General features: G+C 44.3%; 2 protein-coding genes across 3 annotated transcripts; one reads left to right on the top strand and one right to left on the bottom strand.

Annotated features, from left to right (window-relative positions):
• Window positions 1–671: 671 nt before the first annotated feature.
• Window positions 672–2,454, top strand: LOC117849823 (protein CANDIDATE G-PROTEIN COUPLED RECEPTOR 7). The gene has a single exon (XM_034731517.2). It carries the CDS (start codon window positions 788–790, stop codon window positions 2,174–2,176), a length of 1,389 nt encoding a protein of 462 aa, XP_034587408.1. The 5' UTR covers window positions 672–787; the 3' UTR covers window positions 2,177–2,454.
• A 1,485-nt stretch (window positions 2,455–3,939) lies between these two features.
• Window positions 3,940–13,723, bottom strand: LOC117849822 (SAC3 family protein A). Of its 2 annotated transcripts, none has more exons than XM_034731514.2 (13): window positions 12,969–13,723; window positions 11,558–12,385; window positions 9,955–10,407; window positions 9,584–9,682; window positions 8,381–8,484; window positions 7,365–7,533; window positions 6,667–7,131; window positions 6,412–6,552; window positions 6,069–6,128; window positions 5,385–5,515; window positions 5,169–5,302; window positions 4,854–5,086; window positions 3,940–4,610 (listed from the first exon to the last, which is right to left on the bottom strand). In XM_034731514.2, exons 1-13 carry the CDS (start codon window positions 13,020–13,022, stop codon window positions 4,512–4,514), a joined length of 2,970 nt encoding a protein of 989 aa, XP_034587405.1. In that variant the 5' UTR covers window positions 13,023–13,723; the 3' UTR covers window positions 3,940–4,511. The 2 variants fall into 2 exon arrangements, with proteins under 2 accessions (XP_034587405.1, XP_034587406.1); XM_034731515.2 differs by having other exon boundaries at window positions 7,365–7,530.
• Window positions 13,724–13,782: the final 59 nt, after the last annotated feature.

Here is a 13,782-nt window from a genome sequence, read left to right as displayed (position 1 = left end):
CAAAAATTGTATTTTCATCGGAGATAAGAAGAGAGCAAGAAGAACATGAAAGTTTTTAATTGTATTTTTTAGATTTTTTTCAGATTTATTCATGTAATTTGAAGACTTGCCGGAATCCATTGTTAATATAATCCTCTTCTCTTTGAAGAAGAAACTGTTTCTCTATAAATTTCTCAAGAAAATTCGGTACCCCAAATCAAATCAAAAGAACCCCAATACGGTCATACCAGGACCTAGACGCCGCGGTTCAAGGCCTGCTTGCCAAGTCGGGCAAGCCGATTTGGCTCTTTTAATCCAGAGAGAACCACTCATTTCATTTCAAATTGTAGATCCTTGTTACTTTTTCTAAATATATTTTTTCCTATGCACCTATACATATTATGTCTAGATATATAATAAAAGTTATGAATCTCAAAATAATATATAATAATATATAATTTGAGACGGAGGAATTCTTACCTGCACAAATAATGAGAAAATCTTGCTGCGCATCAAACTCATGACCTCGCTTAGCTATCCGTGACAGCAAACCCATACGGTGTTGAGCGAGGGATCCAAGCGGACCCTCGCTCTCCTTTCCAGTTTCCACCAGTCACCTGCTCAAGTCTGAAGTCAAACACCTACCAAACGCACACCAATCTCAAAGCGCATCCGATCCCTACGCCTGCTAAAAAAAGGCCCTTCCGACGCTTCACCCGTGAGGCCGTGACCGACACACTCCCACTCGTCTCGCCCCAATCTTCCGCCGCCGACCCCCACAGATCTCGCCGCGGCCACCGCTCCCGCCATGGCCGCGCGCCTCCTCATCCTCGTCGCCGTCGCGGGAGCACTCGCCTTCCCCGCGGCGGCCGAGATCAAGACGGAGTCCTTCCGGGAGGACCCGCGCTCCTCAATCATGTTCGAGAAGTTCGGCTTCTCCAAGTCGGGCGCCGTCCGGATCATCGTCACGGGCGCCGCCGTCTCCTCCCCCGTCGCGCGGGCGGACCCCAAGCAGCTCGGCTTCTTCCTCCTCTCCGACGAGTCCCTCCTCCACGCCATCGACGAGGCGCGGGAGGGGCCCACGCGGGAGAAGCGCGCCGCGGCGACCAACGGCGGCGGCGAGGACCCCGACGGCGGCTCCGGCGGCGCCGGCGCCGGGTGCGTGCTCTCCAGCCCCTACGTGAAGAAGCTCTTCACCTTCCACGACATGAAGGGCGGACACTACAACAAGTCCTTCCCGGTCACCCGCCCCGACGAGTACACCCTCTTCTTCGCCAACTGCGCGCCGGAGGCGCTCGTCTCCATGCGCGTCCGCACCGAGATGTACAACGTCAACGCCGACGGCTTCAAGGACTACCTCCCCGTCGGCCAGGCGCCCGTGCCGGCCATCTACGGCTTCTTCGCCTTCTGCTACGTCGCGTTCCTCGCCGCTTGGGGGTACCTCACCCTCTCCCGCGACCGCGTCTCCGCGCACCAGATCCACCACCTCATGTCCGGCCTCCTCGTCGCGCGCCTACTCTACTGCCTCTCAGCCGCCGAGGACCAGCACTACATCCGCGTCACGGGGACGCCGCACGGGTGGGACGTTGCCTTCTACCTCTTCCAGCTGGTGAAGGGTGTCATTCTGTTCGCCGTGATCGCGCTGGTCGGCACCGGTTGGTCCTTCTTGAAGCCGGTCCTGCAGGACCGGGAGAAGAAGGTGCTCATGGCCGTGATCCCTCTCCAGGTCACCGCGAACATCGCGGCCGCGGTCATTGGGGAGACCGGGCCCTTCTTTCAGGGCTGGGTAACATGGAACCAGATCTTGCTGTTCGTGGACGTCGCGTGCTGCTGCGCCGTGCTCTTCCCGGTTGTGTGGTCGATCCGGTCTCTCAGGGAGACATCCAAGACCGATGGCAAGGCGGCGCGCAACCTCTCCAAGCTCACTTTGTTCCGGCAGTTCTATGTCGTGGTGATTGGGTACCTGTACTTCACTAGGATCGTCGTGTATGCGCTCAAGACCATTGCCACCTACAAGTACCGGTGGGTGAGCATCTTGGCAGAGGAGGTGGCCACCCTGGCATTCTACCTGTTCATGTTCTACACATTCAGGCCGGCCGAGAAGAGCCACTACTTCTCACTCGATGATGATGAAGAGGAGGCTGCAGAAATGGTACTCCGGGAAGAGGCGCTCCGGGAAGAGGATTTTGAGCTATGAAGAGATGCAGCGATTCACAAGAATGGGTTGAACTCAGCAGCGGGATCGGTCGCCGCGCCACGTTCGTTTGATCTTTTCTCCCTGTGATCTTGATCATACTTTGCAAATGCCAGGACATAGCTCATAGTGGTGTATGTACTGCAGGGATATGAGATTATTTTGTTCCTCTTGTAGATTTCAGATTTTAGTATTTTACTGAAGAAATGCAGATTACTTAACTTATACCCTATTCCAAGGAGTCTTCTTACTTGCAATGCAAATATATCAATGAGCAACAACTACTCCTGTTTCGTAGTTTGAAATTTGCTGCATGTTTGTGGTAAGCCATCTTCGTCGTTTCGGCACATTTGACTTCTGCTGCTTCTGGTATACTACTGTAAAAATAAAATCGATGTGATGTTCTAGTCAGATGATTTTCCAGTAATTGCATGTGGAAGTCGAGTCATTCCTTATCCTGCCTACCTTGTACTACATCTTTTGAATACCTGCAATGCTTTGCTTTGCTTTGCTGCATCCTTTACATGTCTCCAGTTTGCGAGTCTTGGTCTACTAGCTACCATTGCCTATGGTCACACACGTACACGTACTAGCACGATTGAGGCAGGGAAACTAAATTAAGCATTGCATTGCTGGTTTTCAGCTGAGCATGTGTAATGGATGGGACACCTTGCTTTTGCTAATTTGTGCTTTGGTAGTGCATCACTGTCCAGTGTCCACCTTTTTTCTGGCGTGCTGGTTGTGGATTGGCCACACACATTGGATCATTCAGTCCCAAGCTCCTAACTACTACTGCAAACATCCAGAAAAACTCTCGAAAAGAGAAGCTTAAAATCAAGGCAGAATCTCGTCGATTAGCTGGCCTAAAAGCAACAGTGTAAAGTGTCCTGGGGCACATTCCCCATGTTGAAATCGCTAAGAATTTCGTTTATATATTTTATCTAAATGAAACCTTTGCTTAGGTAGGCAAATGTACGTCTAAACACTATGGTCAGGTGCACAACCACAATGCTCCCACTATCCAGTGGGAACACCTACCTAAAGGTCATAAAAATGCACATTACCGTCATGTAGCTTTGCTAATGTTTCCCACACACGTAAAGACGGAAATTTGAGTGGCCAAAGAGGGTACTTACCCTATTTCGAAAAAAAAAGAGGGTACTTACCGGATGCATCTTCTGGCGCATCAGAACAGTGGGAGCAGAGATTGGTTCGCGAAAATGGTGAATCTGATCGTCGACTAGATGGATACTGGGAGCTGGAGTAGAGCTAGTTACATAGGTTTGGTGCTGGCCGTTTTAGGCGAGCGGTTACCAACTGACAGTGACACTGACACCAAAGGCTGGAATCGCTTAGTTTCGTCGGTGGTGACATAATTGCCGTGAGCTGCGCCCGGGATCCACTATTCACACCTCACCTAATTGTTCTTTGTTTAGTGTTTCAGTACCGTGTTACCGGCTGAATGCCGGATTCGGTTGGGGGCGGCATTCGGTTGGGGACTACTACCACTACCAGAGACTAAAGGAGGTAGGACACTATTCCGCTGAAGCTTGAAGAGCACTCAACTCTGGCGAGGACGGTGACGCACCAGGCCTCGCGCGCGGCGCCGGGCAAACCCAACCCGCCCCGCCAGTCCTGTTATTCAGGGCCGCGAGCCGCCCACACGGCGCAACATCGGCCAGGTTTCCTTATCCAGTTATCCAGCAGGCAGGCAGGCAGCAGAAATTTATCACATCATTTCGGGCCATCACAATATGCGCAAGAGGTAATATGAATGAAATATTTAGTATTAGTACTCGGTTCCTCTCGAATGATGTAAGATATATTTCTATAGGAAAACAACGTTATGTGCAAGAAAAAATAGTTTACACTCTTCTGCGGACAATGGGCCAGCCACAACCAGAAAAAGGTGCCCCCAAAGACATACATGTATTCTGTGTATGCTTCTTGGTCATGTTTCTCGATATTTCCTACACTTGAGGCCTTCTAAGCGGTAAGTAAACCTAAGTAAACCTGTGATACAACGCCACCTCGACGCATAAACTTGCAGCTCCGCGCTGGTGGCTCGTGCGGACAGCACTGCTTCAGGGTTTGCCCACTCAACGAAGCTCTTCAGAAGCAGCTCTAGATGAAGGGGTCGATTATAGCAAGTGGCGAGAACTCAGAATCAGATGACCACATCCTTGTTCCAGCTCTCGACCTCTGTAAGCATCCTTGAGCTGCTCCATTTGAAGCTCCCGTTGCATATTTTCTACGGGGGAAGTGCAGTATGTCCACAGCTCAGCACCAATACTACCAAGTAGTAGTACCCACTGTCAGCCTGTCGCTGCTACACCTTTTACGATGTCCGTGCCAAAAAGTCCTCGACGGCCAGTGATGCATCACCGTGTGCAACTGCATTCTCTGGCTCCGGCATGTAAAGCGTAGCAGAAGAAGCCTGTGCAGAAACACATAGGGGAAAAAAAAGCAAGTTAGATGTAGAAGACTGAAGACAGCTAGACCGCTAGAGTCAAGGCTGGGGACAGGATATAATATATTTTCAGCAAGACAATCTATCACTACTGTTAGACAGTTCTTAAGCACTGACAGAGATTTTACACTAAACCATCCAAGTTGGGGTTTCAGCTTCACCCTCGCATCATCTTCAAGATAGTTAGATGGAGGGAGGGAGGATTAATACCTTCATATCTATCTGCAATTCTCCACTGTTATTATCTACTGAAAGTACTGTTCCATGCGCTTTCAACCATTTCTCGCATTCTTCTAAGCCATCATTCACATCGGCCGTGCAACCTTCACTATCTGTTCTCAAGAATCCCAAAATCTGTGCAACATATCCCACAGGTACAGTTAGGCGATATGATCTAGACATGCATTTCATGGCTTCAAAGCGCATCCGCTCCACATATAGATCTGTTCAAAAGAATGGTTACTGCATCAGCAACCAAGAACACCAGTTCATAAGTGACACAAAAGATACTAGATTGCACTTTACCCATAAGGCATGCGTTCAAATTGGGCGCCTTCTTGTATAGTTTGAAAAATATGACATAATTGCCAGATAAAACAGCAGCATGAACTGCAAGGGCATGCTTAACAGCTGCATCTTGTTTGGCTTCTTTTGATAAGCTGAAACAATGAAAATGTCATTTTACGACCCACTTTAGAACTGACATTGGGATATGATAGGCTAGTATTTACAACATGATACCTCGCCATTGATGACAGCAAGTCCCGTTTATTATTAGAGTGCAGCATGACACAGAGCAAATTGTAAGCAGCAAATTCAAAATAGCAACCCTTGATTCCTTCTGCATATAGCCTCTTCAGTTGTGACTGGCACTGCAAGAGTTGAGGCAGAAATAGTTAGGACTATGACAGTCATGAAGCACTAGTGCCGTTTTCTAGGTTGTATTTTGCGTTAAAATTGCAAAAATAAATTTTGTAAGCAACAAGTTTTAATGCCAGTCAGCTTTCCTGAATCAGTAGCAGTACCAGTGATCTGCCGGACTGAAGATCAGAGACAAACCAGTTTACCCAACCTTGTAATACTTGGGATTGCCAAAAAGTGAATACCAATGGAAAAGCAAAATCCAACCTGTACAAAGTACTTTCTAAACCTAATGACGAAGTGGGTAACCCAATGGATAGTTGGGTCACCATTCTTGTTCAGTTGCACTCCACATCCAAAAGAAAAATTAATAGGAATTAGGAGGAGGTTCATTTTTAGTTCAGTTGAGTGGGTTTTGGAGCGACCAAAAAATTAGGAAACTTGCATCCCCATTTATACATATTTAATGAACCATACAAAATTACAAGATTACTAGCAGAACGAACGTACAATCATTCCATAATTGATATTAAAGAAGTAGATCAAGTAGAAAAACAGGCATACCTGGTTATATTCAGGTAAATCGCCAGCTTGCATTGCTAAACGGGCATGAGTTTCATAAACCTGAAAGAAGTAATATGAATGTTATAAAATCATTGCTCATTGCTGAACTGATGCCCCAGTGGCCAGCGCACAAGATTAACGGATATTTCTTACGGTCGGAAGCGCACAAGATTAACGGATATTTCTTACGGTCAGTTCTAGATTTGGTATAAATAGCATATCAAGTGTAATTTCTTAAGTCACTGTCAGTAGTACGTAAAATAGACAATGTTCATTTCTCTACTTAATAATAACCTAGCAGGCACAGAAGGAATGCAGGATGCTACGCAGAGTTGCAAATTACCTTTACGGTTAGTTCATTCTGGATTCTCTGAACCGTAAGATCTTGGCGAATAGATTTTAATTGATCACATTTGTAAAAATAATTCTTTTGAGATGTTTCAACCATTGCAAGGGCCTTCTCCAGGACTTCTTCTGGCCTTACCTGAAAAGGACATATTCAGAGAAGTAAGGCGAAGAGTAGAAAAGATCAAACATCAGCAAATCAGTAACACTTTTCAGTCAAGAGTTCAGGAAGACAATTGGTGTGTGTTATTACTATGGATGGATCAGGTGCCGATGTAAGGCGTAGATATCTTTTCTCAATTTCCTGACATGTTCCCTTGATTGTCAGTGCATCCCAATCCATATCCTCCACAGCCCTAGTGCCATCTTCATAAGTTCTACTAAGTTGAGACGAAATAGCCCTTCTTCTATGCATATTAGCCATTGCATCTTTATTTGCAGAAGAGTTTCTTGATTTTAATGATGAATCCTGACTCCTTTCAAAACGCTTAGATCTATGCTCCCTACGTTTCTTTTCCTCGGGTGAATTTGCTAGTGCGGTTGCACTGGCATAATATTTGGTTAGATCCTGCTCCTTATCACTGTCACTTGAAGCATTTCCATTCTGTATTTGACTTGAATTACTAGTGACTTTTTGCTTCTTGGCAGGCCTCTGATTGACTTTGTTTAAAGGTGCTTGGTGAGACTGGAGAAACTTCCCATGATCCCAACTGCTACCCTGATACAACAAGTCAACAACAAAGCCTCTTAGTCTCAAGCAAGTCTAGGCAGGCCTAAAGTTGAAACCCAACAGGAGCCACCAACAAAAAGGGAAAAGAAAGTGAAAAAGGAAATAGATTGATAATGGCAGTTTGGAAAATGAGAAGTCAGAAATAATGAAACGGGGAGCCCATTCCGTCTGTACATTAGCAGTTTAAAGAAAATTTTTTACAACAACAGATTAATGCTTACCGTTCTACTTTTAGGTTCAAAAGGAATGTGTATATTACTGTTGGCCAATCCTTTTGCTATTTGTTCCACCTTATTGGTAACTTTTTCATCCACAGCAGGCTCCCACCTGCTTTTCACACGTTTCCTTGGAGTAGCTGTTGATGAGAAGGGATTTGAATGATTTGCACTGCTGCAAAGAAACAAAATGAGAAAATGGGACTAAACTATCCAATTCTGTAAAGCACAGAAAATATAAAGAATGACATGAACCTAGGGCAAGTATAACAGATGTAAAATGGACAGCAGTATAGATGATTAACCACTTTTGAGGACCAAAATTATAGATCCAGCTTCTTAAGTATACAAGCAGAACTTTCGGCAATCAAGGAACCGATGTCCCTCTAACCGTACCAGAACATGTAACAGTCTTTTAGGTGTCTCTTTTATTCCATTACGTATACTCTACTGAACTACACTTGGTAATAAAAACCGGTTAAACAGAACAAGTAGAAGAAAGCCTTTTATTTAGTCCCAAGCAAGTTGGGATAGGCTAGAGATGAACCCAGCAAGAGCTAGAGCCTCAGGAAAAAGAATAAAGAAGAGGTGGTGACAATAGTAATCAATCAGGGCAGTTAATTGAATAGCTTTGACAATATAACTAAAATCATGCTCCTTTTATAGTTTTGAGCGCTAGAAATATCCTAAGTGCAGAAGTCCATAATTCTTTTCAGGTCATCTGATTACTGACTGTTATATTAAGAAAAAAAGACTAGTATTATTTTTCTTAGGTTAATATTTTTTTAAGGTGTCAGCACCTGATAATAGAATTAATCAAAAGGCAGTACTGTTGAGAAGATGTGATCTGAAAAATTAACTTTGGCTGTGCCACTGTGTGATACAAAAGTTCCAAAACAACTTTCAATAAAATCGCATCAATCAATACATTATTACATTTAAGGTTTCAACAGCACCAAATTGCCAGCATCCAGAAACTTTATTTGATTTCAAGAAAGGGCATTGATAAGAAGCATGCACACCTTGCCTCCGTCATGCCAACAACACTTTCTGGCAAAGGAAGTAGTGGTTCAGTATCCCAATTCTTAGTAAGAAGGGTTCCATCAGCGATAGCTTTTCTTGTGATCTGAAATTAAAGAAAAATAAATAGAACAACTGAAATTACAGAGTCGATTTATCAAATCCGAATTGATGTAGCAGGGAAAACTCTAGCAAACGAAAAAAAAAACTGAAGCATAAGCATATTGGTGGCCCCAATAACTGAAGAGTGTACAAGTAGGAGCTTGAAATCAGCCATTCGCTTCAGAATGGCTGCATCCATACTCATGGATGTTGGAAACTAAACTTGACTTAGTTGGTTTGAGTTTGTACACTGAAGTATTGTGCATGCAAGTGTATGATTAGCTAGCTGTCAAGTTGTCTTTATTCGTGTGTAGAGGTTTGGATCATGAGGATGCATGCGCATGAGAGGCATGCATGCAGTAGTGGCTAGTTGGTTACTCCCTCCTTTCCAAATTGTGGGTCATTTTGACTTTTCTAGGTTCATAGATATTATTATGCACCTAGACATACACTATATCTAGATGCATAATAATATCTATGAACCTAAAAAAGCTAAAACGACCTACAATTTGGAACGGAGGGAGTAGATGACTAGAGCTTGTGGATATGGAGAAAGTGATGGATCATGATGCGGTGTTAGTATTAGTTAGGAACTTAGGATCATGTTGTGATACAATACATGCATGGGTTTGCATGCGTTCATAGTGGTCTCTCGGTGTTAAGACATGGTCATGTGTGGCAAATGCATGACAAGAGATAGCGGGTCATTAGATGCATATAAGCGTATTCAAGTCATAGCTAATAGTGGTGAGAAATACGCAATAGGATGCAAGCATTCTTGGTGGTGTCGCCAACTACTTTTGTAATTTTGGTTCTTCCTTAGAGCTTTTTGTAGTCCCATGTCACGAGAGTACGTGCGAGTGCTCTCCGAGAGGGATGTGAGGGAGAAGGCGAGGTTGAATGATTTGACTCTTCAAATTGAAACAACACTGTTTCGCTAACCAAATTTTATCAAAAGACGCTGGCGACGGCTTCAACTATGATGGCCTTATGGGCCAGGGCCATCCATATGATTGAAAGCAAGGCAACCCTGTTGTCCTTTTTTGGCATGAAAATCCTAGCAACTGATGAGCAAGAAATTAAGAACAAAAATTAAGACTTACCTCTAGCATTATACTTTGGCAGGCTGCCCTTTGTGCATCATCTTTGCAACGATTGAGGTTCCTTATAGTATAATTTCGGAGGGAAAACGGGATAGATCTCTAAACAGGAGAAATGAAAATGCATGATTAATATGTGAGTACCAAAACATCCTATTTACTTTGATAGGTAATACAGACATACACCCAGCTATAGTATTTTTTTTGTTATTCTTATTTACCAAATAATTAAGTGATTGACACTTACAAACACTGTATAAATTTAATCCTGACAATCAGAATATTAGTTAATTATTATGCAATTTCAGCTTTCTTTAATGCTATTTACTTTGTGTATCATCATTTCCTAAGTGGAGAAGAGAACAGAACATTACAGCATCAGGACCAACTTGAGTTGCTTTAGCATCATTTGTTGGCATGGAGACGCTAACATAGGCAGGTTTCTTTGATAAATCAGCTCCTAAATTTTTCTTCTCACTCTTCGGTATCACCATAGAGAAACCAGGAGCAATTCGAGGATTGGTTGGAATCTGTATTTTGCTTTCACTGGAGGTATTTGTTGTCACGGAACCCTGCAAATTTGGTTGAAAATTTTCAGAAACATGGTTCGACAGAGTATTGGAGCTTCGACCTATAGGCTCTACAGTCCTCTGTTGATCTTCAGGGTTGCTTAGCGGCGCATGATTCGAGTTCATGGTCTTCTGAGGGTATGCCTGTGCCTGGTAGGCATAATGGTCTTGAGACCATTGAACACCTGGCACCTGGTTGGCATGATGGTCTTGTGCCTGGTTGGCGTATTGGTTTTGCAGTCCTGAAACGCCTGGGACCTGAAGCATGATGAAATTTAGATGATGAGAACTCTTCACACAATTAAAAATAAATAAAACGTCATAAACAACAAAAGATGTTGTTCTAAATAAGCATAATGGAAGAGCACTGTAAAGTTTCAATAGAAGAGCTCCAATGTCTTCATATCTCTATATTAAATATTATCAAGCCATGCTTCAGCAAATGCAAAATGTTAACGTAAAAGAGAACAAAAAGATAGCCTTGGTAGCCAGGCCATCAATTAGAGAGCAACGGGTTCATGTACTAAAACTAAACTAAACTAAAAAGTCAAAAGATCACTTGATATCTTTTGGTGAAAGGAATGGGCCATGGTGGAGCTTCTTGGAGGAACTAAGGATAGCCATAGCCCTACCATTTTCAACAAGTAACATAGCAAAATATTAGTTTGACCACTCAGATGCGAACAAAAATATAAATATGCATGTCTATCTTAATTTAGCCTCCTCAATGATCTTATTCAAGCCCACCACTGGAGTGGTATGTTTTGGAATGAATCATCTTAGTTTTTATTTCAACATCCTTCCACTTCAGCATAGAATATTCATCTTTGTTCATATGCTATGTAATAATTGTTTAAGTATGTTTCATCATGCTATCCAACACAATAATCGGTGCTAGTGCCACGAGACATCCATGCATAACTCATAAAAGCAATCACTACAGATTGTAATATGCAATATCATGATGTGCATGTGTTACTTTGTAAAGCTATATTTCAATTAGAGTGGCTGCACTGAAATGTATGGAAAGAATTATGACTAAGTTGAATATGTGGCGTGCTGATTCAATAAAATATGCTTGCAAAAATGCAATGAAATTACTAGTTGTTATATGACAATCATTTTTTTTGTTTCGGTTTCTTCTTCGGGATAATTTTGACCCCTAAGTTGGGTAGTAAAACCAGAAGGTGATAAAATGAACAGCAGAAACAGAATTAGGGGTCAATTTGATGTCAAAAATAAAATTAACCCTTCTAAGATGTGCATTGCTCTACTGTGCATTATTCAAAAAGGATTAAAAAATAACAGAACCAGACAGCACATACTTCTGAGAAATCATTTTTCAGAATATCATGAAGAAAGCTATGTACATCAAGTAAGAATTTGTAGTGAAAGGAGGTAAAAATACCTGCATAGGAGGTGCAACAGAAGCAATTGAATTACTTTTCCATGCTGTCGTGCCTGGCGGAGGTGGCTGGCTATTAGGATAGGAATAACCAGAGGAGTTGTTAACTGCTACATTATCTGTAGTACTCTTTCCAGCAACTGGATTGCTAGAAGCACTTGGCACAGATTGATTGTAATAGTATGGCCACTGGTTATACTGCTGCTGATATGGTATAGAATTGGCAGGCATTGAAGTGGAACTCTGGAGTGCATTTGTATCAGATGATGAGTAGCTTTGGTATGATTGAGCATAATTATTCCCTGAGCTTCCACCATTCCATGTGTTGTTCTGATAATAGTAGTTGCTGCTTCCATATCCTGGCACAGTCTGATGACCCCCAGCATTGTAATATGTGTTACTTGTAGGATCAATGTAAGACCCTGAATTTTGAAATGAAGTAAGAGGCTGATAAGCTGCACCTGGATGTTGGTTTGCTCCTTGCTGGACAGAAGAATCATTTGTAGCTTGTGGGTAGCTATAATAATAGTTGGCATATTCTACAGGATTGTAGCCATGTTGAACTGAACTAGAGTAGGGCACATGAGAATGGGATGAATCTGCCACCCCCATACTCAGCTGGGCTGCATGAGGTGCACTGCTGCCTACATTTTGATTCCCTCCTGCAACTGATACATCCCTTTGTGGATCATAGTAAACTGTATCTTGGCTAGGTTTGTCCACTGGATTGTTCCATGAAACTGTTGCTGACCCACTCGCAGAGGACCATGATTGATGACTGGAAGATAGAGGTGGATAAGGAGATGGATTTGTCTGTCCCATACTGACAACCTGCCATCACCAAATAAAGTTTCGTTCTCAGTGTGCAACTCTCTAATCTAAATAGAGATTCTAAAGGGGTTAAAGATAGACGAATTAAGACCCATGAAATCACCAGTAGAACAATGGTTTGAGTAGACTTCTATTAAATTCCATGCTACATAATTCTTTCTAACAAGTAACTGAAGCATAGCAAGGCACTCATGACTTTCTACAACAGAATAAAATACCAGAGTGGTAAAAAAATGGTACAAATACAACTCTCAGAGAAATCCTTGTTAATTATTTAATCAGTTTAACTTAGCTCAATTTAATAGCAGTGGAACATCATTGTAGCTATATCCCCACCCAGTCCATGGCACAATATATTGCATAACCAATCACGCAAAAGAAATTCTCTGACCGAATAACTAACATGTCAGATATCACACGCTCCTCAACTCCTAATTACACCATATCCATGGCAAAAGCCAACTACATCATAATCTATGGACATTAGCTGGAATCAGAATTCAAGTTTACGATAACCAAAACAAAAAACAACCGTTGGTTCCTCAAAAAAAATACACAAACATGTGTCGGGTCACATCGGTACCTCAGCATGGGGGGCGTCGGATCCAGCGGCCGCCCCGGCGCCGTGGCTCGCCATCCTCCCGGAGCTCCAACCCTAGCAACCAGTCAACCAACCACAGCCGCCGCCACACGCCCGCGCGATTCGATCCGCGGCGAGGAGGCGGAGGAGAAACGGATCAGACGCGGGGAACGAACCAGAAGCGAGGGGGGAAAGAATTCGTGACTGGACGACGAATCGCAATCGCGTGCGTTAAGCCGTGCGGTGAATTTTTTTTCTCTTTTTTGGGACAGAAGAAAAAAGGTTTTCCTTCCGCGGAAAGCGAGGAGATGACGCAGGAAACGGAAAAGGGAGCTCCTGCCCTTTTCGGGCGCGCCCCGCTGCGGCCTGCGGGTTGGATTCGGGTGTCGTCAACGCCCCGCGCGCCGCCGCCGCCCCGCCCCGCGGCGCCCGCGTCGGAGGGTCGCGGCTGCGGAGAAGAGAGTGGGAAGTGGCTTGGGGTTGGGGATGTGTCGGAGCGGTCAGTGGAGGCGGCGGCGGCTCCGCGGGGAGGGAGCGAGGAGAGCGGCGACGCCGACGACGCGGGCGGCGGCGAGCGTAGGACGTCGGGGAAAACGGGTTGAGGAACAGGTGAGGTGTTGAGATTGGTGGCCTTCTCAGGCGAGACGGGCGGAGGTAGCCGGCGACTCGGGTGACGCCGGTGGTCAGTAGTTAGATTGGAGAGGACGCCGGCGGCTCTTAACAAAGGCGAGGGATAGAGAGGTTGTGTGGGGTGAGGGCGTGTGGCTTAACCGTCGAAGAATGGCGGTGCTGACGGAAAATAATCCCATGATGATGA

The sequence above is a fragment of the Setaria viridis genome, chromosome 3, assembly GCF_005286985.2.
Source record: "Setaria viridis chromosome 3, Setaria_viridis_v4.0, whole genome shotgun sequence".
NCBI classification, from domain to species: Eukaryota; Viridiplantae; Streptophyta; class Magnoliopsida; order Poales; family Poaceae; genus Setaria; species Setaria viridis.
The sequence above is the reverse complement of the archived record's forward strand: the minus strand, read 5'-3'. Positions and strand labels throughout refer to the sequence as shown.

Coding starts and splice junctions, on each gene's coding strand:
- LOC117849823 (XM_034731517.2), top strand. CDS start 788: ATGGCCGCGCGCCTCCTCATCCTCGTCGCCGTCGCGGGAGCACTCGCC.
- LOC117849822 (XM_034731514.2), bottom strand. CDS start 13,022: ATGGCGAGCCACGGCGCCGGGGCGGCCGCTGGATCCGACGCCCCCCAT. Junction 9,683..9,954: donor CTCAAGTTGGTCCTGATGCT/GTAATGTTCTGT, acceptor TCTCCTGTTTAG/AGATCTATCCCGTTTTCCCT. Junction 7,132..7,364: donor TTGAACCTAAAAGTAGAACG/GTAAGCATTAAT, acceptor TTGTTGTATCAG/GGTAGCAGTTGGGATCATGG.